The sequence below is a fragment of the Falco biarmicus genome, chromosome 4 (genome assembly GCF_023638135.1).
Source record: "Falco biarmicus isolate bFalBia1 chromosome 4, bFalBia1.pri, whole genome shotgun sequence".
In the NCBI taxonomy this organism is placed as follows: domain Eukaryota; kingdom Metazoa; phylum Chordata; class Aves; order Falconiformes; family Falconidae; genus Falco; species Falco biarmicus.
Window position 1 is genome coordinate 69442649 of NC_079291.1, and position 13729 is coordinate 69456377.

A 13729-nucleotide genomic window follows, 5' to 3' on the forward strand; every position below is an offset into this window, starting at 1 on the left:
GTATAGCGTCACTCTAGTAATAAACTAGAAAAATATTTGCAAGAACTTACAGATACTCATGCATAAATACAACTATCAGTCATTTTTAGGAAATTAATATAAGGGCAGGGAAATCTAAATTTTCAGTTTTGCTGAATGTTTTCTATATTGCATTTATTAATAGGTGTGTTCCATAAGAGCTCCTCTTGGGCTGGGACTGACCTATAATCTGCTATAGTGCTCATGGAAGTACATGGCAGCCAATAATTATTCTGCTGGAAAAAAATGTTTTTAAAGATACTTCATGCATAGCTATTAAAGCATAAAGAATATCTTAATTATATTAACCCTATAAATCCCAGCCTAACCCACCAAAGTGTGGCAGTACTACTGTAAAGCACACAGTGAATGTTAGTTTAAGTTTAAAGCTACAACAGTACAATACAGACAAGTTTTTATTCATTTACTGAATGTACTGTGGACTAACTTGAGCAATCTTTTCCAGTGTACACATCTGCTCGGCTGGCAATAGTCTAAACTCTTCAGAAGCCAAGAACTTTTGATTATCAGGAGTAGTCTTATGTAAGCTCTGAAACTCAATTACAGAGGACATTGTCTGCATTATGTTTACCATGATTTAAAGACAGAGAACACATCCACAGTACCAGACATTTTCTGGGCACCACGACAGAACTCAAATATTAAAGAAAGAGCGAGTGAGCTATAAAATTTATTTTTTCCCCAGATTCGCTGGAAGTTTTAGCTTTATCTTGGTTTCTCTGCTGGATGGAGAGTTAAATTTAGTCCTCCATCTAAATTGTATTGAACCTTCAGCTTTTTGCTTCAAACCGTAAGCTCAAAACTGAGATCAAGAACAGGCCATTGCAGTCCCAGCAATCTCAGTTTTACATGGGATCATTCTCTCTTACCTGTCCCCATTCAAATCCATGCAGTATGGACACTTGTGCTTTTCCCTTTTACTCTACACTACATCATTACCTTTTTCTCCCTATTTCTTGTCTACCAGCAACTTCCTATACCTTGTGCTGTCAGTCCTGTGGATTCTGACACAAGTTAATACCCCTCACCTGTAAATGCTTGAGACAGATTAAAAAATTACTTCAAGTCCAGTTTTAACATGCTTTCTGATTCAAACAATGAAGCACTCAATTACTACTGATAAATGATCACTGTCAAGTTTCAGTTTCAGTCAAATAAAGACATTTTTACTCCTCTGAAGAGGAAGGATTTCAGCCCACCTACCTCCTCTGCCTGCTGAGACTGACTTCCCCACATTTCACCACACCATTCCTTCAGAATGCCTCACATTCAGGTCTACACTCCCAAGTTCTCATCTTCTCTCCTCAACGTTACTTATAAAACTCCTCATTTTATTCAACCTCTACTTGCAGCACTCCCGTACACTGTTGCATGCTGGTGCTAACATCTCCTCAGCGCGCCCCCACAGCTCCCAGCTCCCCGCCCTCACCGCCAGCCTGAGGGACAGGCCACTTCCCACTCTCCACAAGCAAGAACAACCTTCCCCCAGGACACCAACAGCTACAGAAGAAAAATTTTTCACCTCAGCAGTATTTTTTCACTAACAGCAAGGTAAGGCTGGCTGTTCTGTACAATTGGAAGGCAAAACCAAGAACCCTCAAGGCAGCTGCAGCCCCCAGCTCCCGGTGGGCTCCACCTCAGCCCTGAGGGGAGCGGGGAGGCGCCAACACCTGCCAGAGAGGCAGAGGAGCCTCCTGCCCATGGCTGCTTCGGCCCTAGCCAGCCTCGACTACACAGAACTCTGAGCTAGGTGTACCCATCGCTACTCCTCCACAGAGAAAGCAAAACAGTAGTTCTAACATTGAACAGAGCTGTGGGTTCCAGCCCCAGAGAGAAAAAGGGAAAGGGGCGGGGGGGAGGGGGGTAAATCAAAAGTGTTACTCGATCAAAATATTACACAGATGCATCTGCCTTTTTATCAGGCCAGAACGTTGCCTCTTAGCAACTTACCAGCCTCCCTCCATAAGGACAAAGCCAGCGGGATGCCCTGCCATACCTCTGGAGTCAGGTAACTGGCACGTAAAGCCCCCAGGGACCGGGACACAGGAAACTCGCAGCCCTGAAGACCAGTGATGACAGCTTTGCTTTTCAGAAACAAATGCTGTAAAGATCTCAATTCCATGCGCATATTTTAAACATACTAGAGGAAGCAAATGTGGATCTAATTTACGGAGTGACATTCTTCCCCTTCTAGCATCAATGATGTCATTTAGATGGAAGGGAAGTGTACCAACCCCCCCAGAACTGCGCGCTGCGATGGGTCTCAGTGGGGCCGGCTCCTCCTTAGGCACCACCTGCCACTGACCCCGGCAGTTCTCCACCCAAACTCAGCACCAGAAATACAGACAGTCACGCTTTTGTAGCTTACCCAGGTGTTAACCAGTAAAATCGAACTGATATAAGGGCTAGAAAGAAGGAAGCGCACTATTTTCATAAGAGATATCATTTACAGGTAGAGATAAATAACATCCTACTCCACACAATGACAATTCAGGAGGGGAGGAGGGTAGAAATAGAGGGAATATCTATTAACGTTCATATTTCAGAGAAGGATATACATGGCCTACTCTGAAGAAACATGTTTTGAAAGGATCGTATTGTAATGCAATTAAGACTTATATTTTCCCTGCAGGTGTGTAAGTGTTGCTGTTCAAGAGTGAAGTCAGTACCATGCCTCAGGGTAAAGACTCCAGGTAGATTCTCAGAGACAGCACAGGCCTCTATCGCTTGAGCAGAGACCTCCTTGCCTCTCTTTTAAATGCATTTGTATCCTTTCGACATCAATGATTAAGCTCCCTCCCAAATCATCTTATACCAGTTCTTTAGGACAGATAGTTAATAACAGCCCCCCAACATTTGGACAGAACACTGTATAAATTATCTGAATCATCTCTGTAAGAGATTTTATACAACTTCTAAGTGTTGCATATATTCTGAGAACTAAATTTGCAGCTTCCTTGTAGGTTTGGATACTCAAAAGTGATTTAAGTATTTACTCCTAAGGTCATGAGTGTCAGAGAAGAAAAGTCTCTGGATCCTTAAGGGCAGAAGAGTTCAGTTACTAATTTCCCCTTGTACCACAAATAACTGTCATCTTTCCCACATTTTAGTGGGAGAATGTGAGGATATGGCTGTTATTAAAAAAAAAACACAACTTAATTATACTACTTCTGGTAGTAATCCAAGGATAGAAATAAAACATTTCACATTTAACAACTTTAAATTATGTTTTTCCTTTGCAATGCAAGTTCAAGATAGCTCTCACAATCATTTAAAAAACAACAAATATTGTCATACCTTCAGACAGGTTATTGTATTGTTTAAATAACAGTGGTTCCCACTCTAATATAAAAACAATATGATGAAGCTTTCTTCAAAATATTCCACTCTTCCACAGCACTGGTTTTGAACTTGCTAATTTGTAGAACTTTTTTTTTTGCCTCCCTCCAATGGCAACACAGAGCAATTTAAATTTAATAACAACAGGCTTGATTTTCTTGGTTATGTTTCACAAATATCTTGAAAATAGTTCATGGACCAAAAGGGTCTGCTAATCACAGGCTGACAAATACATTGTTCTATTGTGAGGAAAGAAAAGAAAAAACAAAACAAAACAAAAAAACAAAAGAGAAGAGCTCCCTAAAAACATTTCAGAAGCTAATAAATAAAACCCAAACCAGTTCCTAAGAAAATTTTTTTAATTTTCATTTTTATGGAAATACATTTTTTTTTTATTTCCATGATACAAAAATGTTAAATATCAAACATTTTCTGAAATCTACCAATGCAGATAATTTTTTAAACAAATAAAGGGCTGGTGCAGTTAGCAGGTTTGTCACAGGTACCAAAAACATTTTTACAAAAACCCCACAAGCTGGGGAAGGAGGAGGGAAGAAACAGATCAAGACATAAGAGTGAAAACAGCAATAAGATGTGAAAACAAAGAAAAGCTACCTCCAACCAGGAAATTAATGTTTGAGAAACTTGTAAGTTACAGGTTCTTGAAAGGGTAAGCTACATGTGAAGTTGGTATTTAGATAAATACTGGCTGCACAGGGTGTGGGGGATACAGAATGGAAAACTAAAGAAGATTTCCAGATAAAGTAATTGGTAAAAAGCAACAGGCGAAGATGCAGTTCTACCTGTTTTAAGAATGCTGACAGCATATTGATATTGCCTGAAAAAATAGCTAAAAATTAGGAGATTTGTAGTAACTCCCCTCTAGCACAGCAAACAGCCTAGCACAAAGTCTTAAGAGTGCCAGTTCTTTTTGTACATTTCATAGCCAGCATGCCAAAGTAGGTGACCAAAATGCATTTAGTCTTGCTTCTTAAATCTAACATCATTTACGACAGCAAGTATTTCACATGATCAACAACGAATCATATACTAGTTAATATACACACAAGTAAAATTGACAGTGACTGTTCAATAAACAGTTTAAAATAATTAAACTGATTTTCAGGACACATACTGCTTTGTTAACACCACTTTATTTAAATAAAGTATGGCTTCCAAGAGGTGTATTCTTGCAACTGCTTTCAATCAGTTCCACTTGTTAAGGCAGTTGTTTCCTACCATGTTTCAGGGACTTCAAAAATTCCAGTGGAACTAGTTGTGAGGCTTCCTAAAAGACAGAGTCATGGAACAGTATATTGAAGACTTCAATATACAAACACTGAAAGGAATAAAAATCAAATCAAGAATCTTTTTATTCTTTCAGAGCATACAAAGACATAGTTTCTCCTCTAGAGCAAGGCTCTAGATACATTACTGGCAAGCCAATAGTTACAAAGGGAAACCAAAAGACTGTTTAAGTAGGCACTTAAAAAAAGCAACATCAATTTTCTTACCCTAATAGTAACTAATATATTTTGCAGTTAATGAGTAATTTTTATCCATGCAATTTTGTTTTTACAGTAATTGTGATGATAAAGTTAAATAACAGTTTTCCCAAGTGCACTTGCAGTTATTCTTGTTTAAGGCAGTTGAGACACTGAAGAATATTTCCAGCCCAAATTAATTGGAGAAGAAAGATGAATTACACTAATACCAATAATGTACATTTCCATAATGCCAAATACAGAGGATTAATTTTATACTCGAAATTACAGTAGACAGTCTTGTCATTTTGCATATGCTTGCATGGCCCAATTGCCCTACTGAACTACAAAAAGAAAGCAATTTCCAAGCACAGCTTTTGAAAACAGCTAAGAAATATTTTACTTCACCAAATCAGGAGAAAGAATGCTTGGTATACAATACCACTTTCTGGATAAAAGTGGTTAAAGCAGATACTGAAATGAAGTTTTACCTGTTAATATACAGGCAGTGCTCCAGATGACCAATAATTAAGATATGAATACTTTTAATATAGTCTAATAAATTTCTAAAATAAATTACTAACAACTTGAAATGGAATAAAAAATAGATCAATAAAAATACTTTGAGATTTAAATTCATGTGACCAAAGGTGCAATAACTCACACAATGCAGCAAAAATACCAGGTGAAACATAGTCATCTGACTGCCACTTGCCTATCTTCTGTTTTGTGGTTTGGGTTTTTTTTATGTTTGTTTGGGGTTTTTTGTTTGGTTTTTTTTGGTTTTTTTACAATTTTTGTATGATGCAATCATCAGTTTAAATAACTTTCCTGAACTTCTATGAATGTAATAGGGTAAGTCACTGTTATAAGTTACTTTGCAGTAAGTTAAGACATTCAAGAAAACTTCAATTCTGTTCAGGCTTAGGGTAGTTCCAAACAGAAAAGAAAACCATGCACACACACTGTGCTTACCTGCTGGAACTTGTTCTGTCTTGATCTTTTTGAACTTTTTGGCTCTCTTTTTACCATCTGGCAAGGACTCTGCACAGGACTGAGTCTGATCATATTCTGGACTTTGGCTTTCTCCCTCTTCCATATCATCAGAACCAGTTTCCTCCTGAATAGGACTCATGCTTCTCTTTCCCACTGTACTGGTACCTGTAAAACTGAAATGTACATGAAATAATAATTATGAACAAGTCAAGAAAAATTATTACATAGGTACTAGTTGTTGTGCATCTAATAAATGCTTATGAATGTAGTAGAATAAACTGTAGGAAGTGGTGTACCATGAATTTACATTATTTGGAAGAGGACTTAACTATAAAATTCCATAAATCATCTATTAACACAACCTTACATACATGAAGGCATTCATTCTTTGTCCTACAGATGGCTCAGGCTTAGCTGCTATTCTGATGAGATCACTCAACTCTAAAGCTGTTCTATATCCCTGCTTAGTTTTAATTTTTATTCTCTTAGTTACGAAAGCTCTTGTAAAGCATTCTCGATAGACACCAAGTTATACACAACTGTTAAGCCTCAAAACCACATCCTGATATTGAAAGGTTCTACATGCTAACTTGATCTTCTCTCCTGGAACTATAAGCAATTCTAAAAGCATTTCTGTAACATAAAGGTAGAGAAAACCATCAAGCTCCATATGACAAACTTTAAATCACGCCTTAAAGTGAAGAGTACTACCATCCAACAGACTGGTAAAATAAAAACCACAAAATATTGCACACTCATTTCATAGGTAGTATTTGAATGAAGCCTGACTAATACAGTATGAAGATGAACTTAGGAGTTCCATTTCATCTAGCATACATTGAAGTAACGCTGCATAGATTTTCATTCAACTGGAATGCTATTGTTAAGTTTCCTTGAAATACAAATGACAATATTTAAATTAGCATGAATATAAGAAAGAATGGAGTAGCAAAGGGGCTAATTAAAAAAATAGTTCCCATTACAAACTTCTAGATATGTGAAAGTCAGCTACTTAAATTTCCATTTTAGTTCTCCATTAGAACAACCAAGTTAAAAAAAAAGGAAGTTTTAGATTTACAAACCTTTAGTTTTTCATCAAGAACTACACAAAATGGCTGTATGCATCTAAGCCATGTTCTATTTCTTATTTACATAAAAATTAATACAGGTTTATAGAACAAAGCTTTATAAGCTTTTCTTTTTTTCCTTTCTAATCAACAATAGCTGGGATTTATGGTGTTTCAATAAGGTTTCAGCTAAAGGACTGTTAAATTTGGCTGTATAGTTTGGGTTTTGAAATGGAATTTTTTCAGCTGAACATTTTGCAATTTAAAACAGACCTCTCTGGGATGTCCAAAGGCAATAAACAAACATAAAACATATGATTACACCTCATGCTCTTACTGCCACTTCAGGAGCACAAACACCATTTACTTTGATGAATAGCTGGCTTTTCCTCCAAACATTCACACACAGAAGGCCTTCTTGCATGATTTCTTACAAAGCATCATTTTGAGTCACACTGCAACTACCATCAACACGTCAATATTGTCAAACAGGCAAAAACTAGGTTGAGAAAGAAAAAAGCTCTAGTGAAGAAAAAAGGATTTAGAAAATGAGAAACTACTCTTTTTTAAAAAAAAACCCATTGTTTAGAAAAGATTGTAAGAAATATACTTTTGGGAAAATTATTCTGAAAAATACATAAGGAATAAAAACTCAGGAGCCATAAATTATGATCCCAGGATTTCTTAGACATATCATGAGCACTTGGCTCTTAGAAGGGAACTTGCACTCATTGTAGGTCTTATGGATGAATTTCATTTTTTTCAACTTAAAACTCTTGAGAAGTTATTGCAAATAAAGAGAAACAAGTTCTTGACCTTCACTGCACATTTAGCTGTGTACCAAAGAACAAAGTAGAAATTAATTTTAGGCCTTATGTTCTTTCTGCAGATAACCTCAAGGGGAAAAAAACCCACCGAAAGACTGGCAGCACGAAGTCCAAAATATATTTTATAATCAAGAACTTTTGACTTCTTGCTTTCTCCCAAGAATACTAATTTTATTCTACATTCATTCATTGATTGCATGGATTATAGACAGATATGGGTTGATTTTGTCTTATTCTTCTTGGACCTAAAATAAGAAATGTCATTTATTCACTTAGTAATTCTAGCAAATCACTATGGTTGCATATACAAGTTAGAGCACTACTCAGAGCAAAGTTCAGTTTTCTAATTGCACCAACTATTTTGGAGTATGTCCATATTTCTGTCTCAATTTCCTTACTCTGTTGAGAGACAACTAAACGAAGTGGAAGAACAGTACAGACTAACAGCTATTAATAACTGGCCATTCAGACATACTTGTGTAGGGTCCTCAACTGTGTGGATACCTGAGCCATTTAGAGACACAGACTTATATCTTCCATTAACAAATATTGCACTTAGGTTTCAAAACACACATGTACAACAGTCACCCAGGCAATAATAATTATTTTTTAAATTAATATAGTTAAAGAGGTTCTGAAATTTCTTTTGTATATTGAAATGCAGATTGCTCTAACTTTTAAAATAAAATTACTAGCCAAGGTTGGGGTGGGCAGGGGGTGGGCAGCAGCAGAGACCCAAAACACCCCACCACAAGAAAAACCTATCATACATTGCCAGTTGGCAAATCTACTTAGTGAACACAATATAGCTTTCACAACAGTCAGTGACGATGGTAGGCGGGGTTCTAAGCCTCTTCAATGACAGCAGTTTCCACTAGTCCTTTTCCCCTGACCTCTCCCTTCTGTTGACCTATTTTAACGCCAGCCCACAGGCAAACCTGACAAGGATGAATGCCAAGGGAGAAAGGTGGTATAAACACAAAACCCTAGATTTTATTTATGATTTCTATTCCTATTCAGTACAATCCTGATCACAGAAGAATACAGTTTTTTTGTTAAATTCCAGCAGTATGACTAGGAACATCAGTACTAAACACAGTTTAACGCATCAACAGGATGTAGAGGACTTCTATATCGCTCTACTGCCAGAAAGAGCACAGATTCCATCTGATTAAACTGCCCATGAAGTTTGTGACATCATTTCAGCTAATAAATAGCAGCAATCCAATTAGTACTATGGCAATTATTTTGAAAAATCAGCAACTGGGGGGGGGGGGGGGGGGGGGGGGGGGGGGCAAGAGGTAGGAAAAAAATTATGACAAAGTAGCATTAAACATTTTGTTTTGGAAATGTTCTGGAAAAGCATGTCCAACTTACAAAAGGATCACTTACTTCCATCACAATAGAGCATATTGAATTGGCCTGGATATATACAGACCTCCAACTTCAATTAAGTTTCATTTAAACAAAAACAATCCTGTGTTCTCTCTCCACTTAGAAAAACACTGGAGGGAGGGGAGTAGTTTATGACCCAACACAACAATCAGTCATTTCAGCTTAACAGCAGGTGAAATCACCTGAAATAACACTATAATACTGGAATACCATAATAATTTTCTTGCAATATTTATTCTCCATATCTTTAATGACTCAGCTTTTCCCAATTCTTATCCTTTATTTAGTAATGAACCACTATAAACGACCATTTCTGTAAAAAACACAAAAGAATCATCAGAGGAAATCCATGAACATTTCAAAAATAAGATAATCTTCCGCAAAATAAAGAAATTCAAGGAAGCAGTGCTACAAACAGCACCCTGACTTGACAGAAGATGCAGCAGACCTGGTTTTAGCTAGAAAATGTGTAAGGCAAAATGGCATATCGCTTTCCTGTACTTCATACTAATGCAAGTCTTCTGCTATTGACCTTATTCTATTTTACTAATTCCTAGATGATGACCAGGAAAATTAGAATACATAAGTACAAGTAGAGCAGGATACCCAATTGTACATAGAACATACTCTATTACTCTATTTGATTTTTCATCCTGTGGTTTAACACTATTTTGCTAAAGAAAAGATCTTAAATCCATGCATTTAACAGTCACAGCAGAGCTGGCTGGCAGGCAGTTATTTGCTAGCACAACACAGCCAGTACTGTGTAATACACAAGAGGCCATGATTCATCTGTTTCAAAAGTGCGTTCTGAATAGCGAACGGCTTTAAAGAAGCAGATCTTACTAACTGCTTGAAGTTTTGTCATATGCATCAGTTTCTCCTCTACTTCTCTACCTGACATTAATGATCAGGCATATTTCCATTAAAATCAGTTTTGATATCTAACAGTAGAAGTTATATGCAAGGGATATATATTAATTACAAGTGATTTTACCTTGTGACTGCTACTATACTATATTTTCTGTAGAGTAGTTCCTCTATAATATGAGACTGTAGGTTTTTTAGTAGGACAGGAATTAAAGAACCTTTGGTACATACTTCTCAATCTGTCAGTTTAAGACAAAAGTTCCTTACAAGAAACACCCAACAACTTCATTACTGAATGAAAAATTCAGGATATATTGCCATCACGGAGAGCAACAGCTATTCTGCAACTGTGCTGCCTGACAGAAACTGATGCAGCAAGCTTGTTAAAAAATAAATAAATAATGGATGTAGTAACACAAAACTATTCTAAGTGATCAGCTGCTAGATACATCACAGTATTGACGGCTCCATTATATATGATTCAAATTAATCTGGACAAATATACACACATATACCTGCACACATATATATTTGTCCTGAATGCTTTATATAAATATTTATATTTTATATTAAAATGGTTATATATGATATACAAGAATATAAATAAATATTTCGGAGATATCTTTGGAAACAAAAGGAAAGTGTTCACCTGGAGTGAACTGAAAGACCACAAGGTTTGCAGTTCCACGTTATACCTAACCAAATTACACTTAAAAGGAAACATTTACAAAAGATTAGCTGACAAGAGAACACACTAACTAGTAACAAATAAAAATATTATTAACAAAAACATGTCAAAAGACCTGCATGAATGAGAATTTGGGACAGAACCAAATCACTTTATTAATGGAATGAGAGAACAAAAATTCATGTAACATCAGTTACAAAAAAGTTCTATCAACAAAATAAAGGCTGCTATCCAAGACTATCAAAGTGTTGATCATCTGAAAACAAGGGTGCTTTTTGTGGAATTTTACAACACTAGAAAAAATAGATTAAAAATTTTCAAGGAGATTAAGTGCTTAGGCATATAACTCATTGTGGTGTATCATAATTTTAAGGAAAGAATTCATGGAAAATTTTATTCAGCAATTTTCCAAATTATACATTTGTGGTAGTCCTTAAACTTCTTCAGGAGATGACAAATCAGTGTTCCATATTTACTGTTTTCTGAAGTATGTGTTAAAAGAAGAAGTTGTCTATGGTTCAAACCATAAGCTGCCACTCTAACCACCTGTCTAGAATCTGTCAGATACCCCAAAGCCAACATCCATCCAGAAGAGATACTTCCCTTAGTAGAAATAAAACTAGGACTCAGTATTTCTTTGCAGTAGACTCAAGATGTGGTATGTATTTTCAGACTAAGTAATAGACTTAATTATAGACCTAAACCTTAGCCACGTGTAAACTAGCATCAGGACAATCTTTAGAGCTCCTCATCTCTTCACAGCATACAATTCCAAGTCTTCCTAAGTAAACTAATTCAATTAAACTAGTTTCATTTGATAAGGATTTTATCACCAGGTTCCTCCATAGGTTTTTTTGGAATCAAACTTGTGTCTAGCACATTTAGAATTCCCACCATGACGAAAGCCATGAACATCTGACTGCCAGCCAAAATACACACCTGCATTTAATTTTGCGAAGTAGGCAAATCACAAGCTCATGTTAAGTCAGAAGAACAGAACAAGTTTAGTATATTTATTACATGACTGATAGCATTTATCAGAAGATGTAATGAGAGAGAGGACTTATAATAGCATTCCCAAGAAAGAAAAAGCAGGAAGACCTCAGTGTTCGTTTTATGACCACCTCATTTGTTCTGACTAACCAGGAAAAAAACCCAAAACAACCAAAACCAACAAATCAAAAAAACTCCTCCAAATAAACAAACAACAAACCCCCAAAACATCACCTTTTTATGCCGAATTTATAGACTCTGGGGGAGGGGGTAGTGGAAGAAAAAAATGGCAGTAACGTGATAGGATAATTACGTGTTATTTTAAAATATTTTATATTTTCATTAAAATATACAAAAATACATTAACACTAAAAGACCCTTCCTATTCACAGCTACACAGATGACTACGAAGCCTCCTGTTACCATCGTATCTAAAAGCCATCATTAATATGAGAGGGTAAAAATGGAACAACAAATACACACAGCAAATACACCTACTACAGGATACAACATACCAGAATCAAAACTGGCATCTCCTGACTTATTGTTGTCCTTAAATAATGAACTAAAACCCATTTCAGGTTTTATTTCAAAAGTTTAAAGCCATGCAAGTATCATCATTTGCCTTCTTGTTTCTGAAACATAAGAACGATTTCATCAGGACTGTTCAAGATTGTAATTTATACCCTCCTCTGTGGCATGGAAAGTATTACCACGGAAAGTCATCCAAAACCCAATACAGCCTTTACAGGGGTATAAAATGACAGCTAAGTTTCCAGATAACACAAGCTATTCAGAGGTGTCAAACTAAGAAAACAATTATTTTATTTTGGTTATAAGAAATGGTACTGCTACATCAAGCTCCGAAACTGTGATCTGACCTGCCCTCAGGATCCCAGTATCTTAGAAATTTGTCTAATCACATTTGTGATGGAACGCCCTCTGCTCCTTTAGCTATGATCTTGTGACAGCTGATATACCACTACTGATTTATATCCAAAGAAATATGTACAGGAAAAAAGTAATCCATTGGTGAAGAACTACCTGAAAATTGCTAGACTTCTAATAAAAATTCAATAAAAATACAAGAGTTGGCAATGCAAGAAAAGTCTCACCTGTTAACACAGTAGTATCGACTCTGGGAAACATAAGGTGTGCATTGAGTTTTTAACTGCTTTCTCTCCATCTCCTTCCAACTATCTTCTGTACATTTTCTCTTTGCCTGTTTTTCTTCATGTTTTTTCTCAACATATTCTGCATATGTCTGGATCCTATAACTTTCAGCATATCTGCTGGTGTTTACAGCTATGGAGAAGAAGAGTGATGTTATATACAAAACACCGTTAAATGACAGCATGCCCTCTCCTGAAATAACTGACTTTGAAAAGCAGAAGGCAGTGAACTACTTGCTCTGTTCATATAAACAACTTCTAGTTCTATTGATAATGATTTGGGGGGGGGGGGGGGGGGGGGGGGAGACAGAAAATAAAGAAAATTAAAAAAAAAATTGTACTCTCCTAAATTCACATTTGAATTAGATATTCAAAACTCTTCTCAGAGTCAGGCTTCATACAAAAAGGGTTAAATCTACTTAAGACTTTTCTTTTAAATTAGAAACCATCAATTCTTCAGTTGCAGCCCTCTTCCAGATCGCTTGTTGGCAAGAAAAGATTTCCTGGATTTTTTCCCCTTTTAGTCTCATAACTTAACCCAGCAGGTTTATTTTGCAAGTCTGCCAGGAAAAGACGACATTTGCAAAGCCTCTGCCAAAACTCTATTTGATTGCTGTGAAACATAAGCTTATTTGAGCTGCATTTTTGGTTGCACAAGATATCCATGGAAGCAGCACTCAGCTAATATCCAGCTGTTCTGTGCTTGGATCTTTCTAATGTCTGGTCTCCATTTAACTAAAAAAGACTGCGAGTTCAAGGTAGAAGGATTTCTGTCCATGCAAAATTAGAATCACCTCGAAAATAAAGAAAAACCTTCCACTGCCTTCACTCAGCAAAAATTTACCAACGTTCCTTCAAG

At 36.4% G+C, this 13729-nt stretch overlaps 1 protein-coding gene across 4 annotated transcripts in view; it reads right to left on the reverse strand.

The window, feature by feature from the left end:
• Nucleotides 1–3719: 3719 nt before the first annotated feature.
• The window catches only part of PARN (poly(A)-specific ribonuclease), a 60360-nt gene continuing 50350 nt past the window's right edge, over nt 3720–13729 (reverse strand). For all 4 annotated transcript variants that reach the window (XM_056335485.1, XM_056335486.1, XM_056335490.1 and 1 more), the window contains exons 22-24: nt 12814–13003; nt 5838–6031; nt 3720–4666 (exon numbers count right to left, since the gene is read on the reverse strand). In XM_056335485.1, the coding sequence (XP_056191460.1) occupies nt 4614–4666; nt 5838–6031; nt 12814–13003 (437 nt within the window). In that variant the 3' untranslated portion in view covers nt 3720–4613. The remainder of the gene's footprint in view (nt 4667–5837; nt 6032–12813; nt 13004–13729) is intronic.